Genomic DNA, 5,924 nt, shown 5'->3' on the forward strand with positions numbered 1-5,924 from the left:
ATCCTTAGGTCAAAGATTAGAATAATGACCACGTGACTTTGTCTCTACTTCCCATATGCATTGAAAAATAGTAACTTAATACACTTATGAGAATAATCTTCAATGATTACAACAACCAGAAAACCAAGTTCCATACCATTGTTTACATCAGATGGATAAAAAAGTGTATATATGTATGTATATTTGTGCATATAATATATATATATATATATATATATATGTATATATTATAATAAATAAATAAAAAGAGTCCATTTTTAGAAGTGCACAATTAAGGCTTTCCACATTGATTAGCTATTCCTGGAGTTATTTTCTGTGTTTCATTCAAATCAGACCCTCAAATTTGTCAGAAACAACTTTTTTTTCTTAACTCTTACCCCACCACACCTACAATAATGGGGAGGTGATTGGAAAGTGGGGTTTTTGCATGGGCAAGCACATATTAGGGGTGAAATTTGAAGAAAAAAAAAAAAAAAAAAAAAAAAAAAAAAAAAAATTGACTGGAAAAAAAAACATGCTGTGTGGAACTTAATATAACCTAATGTAACCAAACTTTAACTAACCTATCAAAACCTCAACTCCTATGGGGTATGAAGGGAAGCCTCCCCCGACCCCCCTTGTACTTTTGTTTACGTTTTTTTTTGTTTCAAGTGCTTGTCAAGAAGACTGCTTTAAACAGTATCAACTTCTGATGATAAAAACAGATTTGATGCATTTTAAACTACAAAATTAATCATTCATTTTCTATTGATATCACTTGGTTGTGCACTTCTAAAATATAAAAAAATCATAATAGTAATATTAACAATATTACACATGGATGTATTCACATATATATATATGTAAACAATCTGCTCACAGAGGAGTACTGTACACAAGTTTTAAGTCCGTTAATTCCGATTAATTAAACATGTACCAATTCAAATATACAAAACATCTGATGTGGAAAATCTACCTGCTGGGATGCTTGTGTTTGTTGGGCAATCTGTGCAGCTTGTGACACCATTTTCTGACGATTCTTCTCGGCCATCTCGAGGGCCAGGCGGTTGATTTCCCAGTCATCTGCCCGCTCTTGTTTGATGCGCACTGCTGCTGTAAAATAGCACAGGTGTGTACAAAAGTTCATTCCATGTCACTGGAACATTATCACCAAATTATGATTAACCCGGTTCCAATCCAGTATACTTCAATTCCTACAAAACTAAACTTATTAATCAGACTTACTATTGTACAAAAATATTCAAGACAAAACCCTTTTCAACAGAATTACTGTACCATAAACATGTACTCAATTATGTTGACTAGGTCCTATGCCATACCACCAAAAATGTATCTCAAGACAGCTGCTTGATAACAATATTCTTACCTATTATTATAATAAACATATGTAAAATATCATTGCAAGCTTCAAACATGTACTGGTCAGTATGAATGGAGAGAATACAATGGCTCATGCTAATAACAGTAAACTACTTGAAAATGATTACAACCCATTATAAATATATGATTTAATTGCAAACAATCAAATAAAGCAATTACAAGGACAAATGGCAAAGCTCATGATTATAAAACTACATGATGCCTAAGAAATGAAAAAATAAATAAACAATAATAATAATTAAAAAATAATAATAATAATACTCTTGATATGTCTGCTTACTAAATGCATTGTTACCATTGCCTGAACAATCAAGTTTGTGGAAGTGTGATGAATTATTTTACTTCTACAGACCATGGATCCAATGTTTACATGGTGACTGGAAGGGGTAGGAGAAGGGAGAGGAGGAGTGTGGTAACTAAGGTCTAATTCCAAAAATAGCTATGAAGCTTCCTAGCTTGGATGTTCTTTCCCTGAATCTATATAGTTATAGAATGCAAAACTTTTGTTTAAATAATTGCCATACACCAGTCATCACCCAAACATGTTTGGTGAGTGAACATGCCTTTTATGCCCTATCCCTATAGGTACATTTGTAAATTAAAGACAATACAATGCTTTACTACCAATTATGGTTCCAACTACTGCCAAAAACATTAATCTTTCAACACCAAGACCCTGCTATACATTCACATGCTGTTTGTGCAAATAAATATCAAATGGAAACATTAGAAATTATATGACCCCCTGCTGCATTGGTGCTGCCATTCACAAGAAGGGAGACAAGCAGTATGGATTCAGAACTGCTGTCCTAAAATATACTATGTAATGATTTCTCCAGTGTCTTCATATGTTATATGTAACATCAGAAAATGTGCTCACATGCTACATGCATTAACATTTTCAAACTAGCAGCACTGATGGCAAATACATATGGCTGAATCATTACTTGCTAGCAATGCTACTTGAAAACATTGTGTACCTAATTATGGTCAGATGTAAAAGACTGAATCTAATTATTAAACATATTTTGATATATATGGAGAAAAATTAAATACACGCAACCTAATGCCATTCGAATCCTTGGCTACCCAATTCACACGTGCGGTTTCTGAATGTCACACTAAGCCATACTGTTTGTTCATAACCCTATGCACCTAAGAAGTTTCTACCATTGTTAACTGTATTGTGGAAGCTAGAAGTGAAACTAGTGATTGCAGAGCATCCAAAAGACAGCTGATCACAATGATCAGGGCTACCAACCACATGACCCATTACAATTAGCGACATTAGTTTCAGATTTAATCCTGATAGTATTAACTCGATAAAAATAACACGCGTTGTACGACAATACCGGCGAATAACCACTCCACTTCTTGCAAGCTTTTTTTTTACCCACATATATATGTACATACACCCGATGACCAGTTGGTACACACTTGCCATGTTTGCAGCCATCGACAATTTCACCATATTGTATTGCAATTGGCTTTTTAAGCCCACGAAACCAGCTTATGTCATCTCAAGCTTGGTTCTAATCGATCTACATGAGTGACAGTAAGTAACTCCTGGAACCATGACTGTAAACATCACAATCATTCCACACATAACACTCTACCTGTTTCACTGGATTGGGCCATTTTTGTGGTGTTTTCCTCAAATAACTGCATTAATTATAATCAGTAGTATCACTTTTTCACACTAAACACATATAATATTCATAGTTGTTGCCCAATCTTCTCTGCAGAAGCATGCTTTTCTCGTTCACCTCCCGGCTCAGGACATGAAAACTAAAGCTACAGACAAGCAGGACTTCGCGGCAACACTCTAGCCTCGCGTCAGGGCCTCCGCGCAGGTTACCGCCATCTTGATAAAGGGACGGCGCACTTTATTCATTTCATAGTCCATATTAAAACTTTAAACAAATCAAGATTATGCTACAAAATATGGTATGTTCATTGCGTTTCATAAATATCCAGTGCTTTCGGGATGATTTTGAGGTCGATATGTTGTATATTTGTATCATCATGTTATTTTATCGGTTGAATATATATACTTCAAACATCGTATAGCACACCAAATATATACTACATATGCCTCAGGTTTCGCTTGCAAGATGCATCTCAACCCAATTCACTGAGTTTAATTGATTATTGTCTTACTTTAGATCATATATACAAAATTCTAAGCAAGTGAGGACTCCCTTTAACTTAGATACCGATTCGGGTTGAAAGTGGGCCAATCAGAAAGACGGATAGAGCTTAGTGGGCGTGGTTTCGTCTACGTCACGAGCCGAGCCGTGGTGCATCAGCCAACCCTGTGGAAAGGCTAAATAAAATTTTTGTTCGCTTTCATTTTAGGGCCGTTCCAGAAGTGCAAGCCAGCCAGTTGAGAAATAATCCATGATAGTTATAAAGGTGAGTTTTGCGTAACACCATGCATCTGAACGGCGCACTCATTGTATTTATATGACATGGAGGAACTTGTGATAGGCAAACAACATTTTGGAAAAGGCCTATCAGATCTGACCTCTGCGACGTTGGGGCAATGACATGGGAACGGTCGTTCTGCTGAGGTGCCCGCTCAACCAAGGTGACCGTTATATCAAAGGCGGAAAGGGAATGGGGGCGGAATAAGCGGGGGTTTGGTTGGGGGGTGAGGGATTGGGGGGTCGACTGCGTTACTCTGCATATTACGATATTTCGCTGTCTTTCGGCATATTTCATATTATTTCGCATTGTTTGTATACGGATTGTTGATAGTTTGGAACGTGTTTGTCAAGAATGAACTCAGTATCTATAATTAGGATTGAGGTGACAATATGCACTAAAAAATCGGGACCAAACAAACAGGCTCATGCATGTGCAGAGGAGGTAGACGAAGAAGTGCAACAAGCGAAGTTCAACCTCTCTACCTAGAGTTGGGGGAGTGGGGGGGTGAGCTACGGGAGGGAACGGTAGAGAGGAGGAGGTGTAACCCGAGGGATGGAGGGATGGAGTGAGAGGAGGAGATCGGGGTGGTGGAGCAGAGGAAGGGGAGGAGGAGAGGGATGGCTGTATAACTCTCGGAACGGCCCTATGCGAGGTAGAGAGAGTGCGCGGAGAGGGAGGAGAGACCTGACCATGTATATTTGGATGTTTGCATTTATGTGCACCTTCACATCAAAGGTATTACTCCCATCGTTCCTTGGAAACATATACATTTATACTATCACAATGAATTTCACACAACTATATTTTCGTTTAATAAAACGGTGAACACCTTAATCAGGTAGCAACCTTTGTATTTACTTAATTACATCACCTAATTGTAGAATACAAGAAAGGGGCTCCGCTATTGAGGTGCTGCGTGCATATACAGTATATACAGTAGCATTGATTTCATAAACCAGGTGAAAGCTCAAATCAGTTCAATACCTTTATAAAGTCAAAATCATTTAGCAGTTCAGTAAAAGAGGTAGTTCAACCCAAATGTTTCTACAGACTGGCAATATGTTAATCTCAACAAGGTGTCAATAATATCAATATTTACTTTCTATATACAAATCCATTTCATATTCAGACATATGCAAAGCTCTCAGATCTACAATGTAGTCTCGAATATTGCACTACGACGTACTTGTTTCTGGAGAAAGAAATCTATAGCTGGAACATATTGAATTTATTACCTTTGACCAACCAACATTCTGTAGGTAGTTGCTCTTGCCTGGCTTGCAGGGAAACTTTCTGAGTAACCTATTATGCCTGCCATGTTCCAACCAGAAAACGAAGGTATTGTGACACCATAAACTAATTATCCTCACCCACTTGATTAACTGGAAGAGTCGTCTGAAGTCATAACGACATTTAACACAATATCAGGTTTGCTGAGGGAAAGGCCAGACAATTTTCTTCGGCTGAGAATCAGACCTGAGACAAGACCATTCTTAATCGCTTTATTTTACTGTTAGACTGAATACTTCTACTATATATTACGGTGCGGTGCCATCGTCAGCGTATTCCGAGTTCTAACCCCAACAATCACACCGATGATTGTCACCTGCCGTACTGTCCATGGATATCAAAGGTGATGGATTTAGTCGCCGCTGAGCATATTCACTTCAATTACATTGAACTGCAATTAGCATTGAGGGCTAGGTTAAGGACATTAAGGACATTGAACTTCAATTAGCATCGAAGGCTAGGATAGGGTGGTACCGTGCTGATGCATTAGAGCTCAACTCAGCATGCGTATGTACTGAAACAAGTCCTCAGTCCTAGTTTGACTTAGTCACCCTGTAGGCTCAACAACTTCGTGATTTTCCAAGACGGCAAGGGGGCCGCTGGTGGTCTTCAATTTGACTCCAGCTTTTGCGTCCCAAAGACCGCAGTCCACTGGGGACCAGATGCGTTCTTTTTCCGTCCTGTAGTCCCTCAAGTTCTCTCGCATTTGAGCTCTCCTAAACCAAGAAGCCGACCGCTGAAGTCGCTCACGGGAATGCCAGGATAAAAACCCCTTAAAACAAAACTCCCCACAAGTAACACCAATTCTTAAATCAATGAAAACT

The 5,924-nt window shown here is 38.3% G+C and overlaps 1 protein-coding gene across 7 annotated transcripts in view; it reads right to left on the reverse strand.

Moving 5' to 3' along the window:
* The window catches only part of LOC143022423 (uncharacterized), a 64,324-nt gene extending 61,103 nt beyond the window's left edge, over positions 1-3,221 (reverse strand). For 3 of the 7 annotated variants that reach the window (XR_012966048.1, XM_076180627.1, XM_076180630.1), the window contains exons 1-2: positions 2,997-3,221; positions 956-1,092 (exon numbers count right to left, since the gene is read on the reverse strand). Coding sequence is in view for 5 of the 7 variants with exons in the window: in XM_076180630.1 (XP_076036745.1) it covers positions 956-1,092; positions 2,997-3,048 (189 nt within the window). In the remaining 2 variants the exon portion in view is untranslated. The remainder of the gene's footprint in view (positions 1-955; positions 1,093-2,996) is intronic. The other 4 variants (XM_076180626.1, XM_076180623.1, XM_076180631.1 and 1 more) reach the window with 2 other exon arrangements.
* Between the last annotated feature and the right edge of the window lie 2,703 nt (positions 3,222-5,924).

Source organism: Oratosquilla oratoria, chromosome 44 (assembly GCF_046742065.1).
Source record: "Oratosquilla oratoria isolate Oo_2021 chromosome 44, ASM4674206v1, whole genome shotgun sequence".
Lineage (NCBI taxonomy): Eukaryota > Metazoa > Arthropoda > Malacostraca > Stomatopoda > Squillidae > Oratosquilla > Oratosquilla oratoria.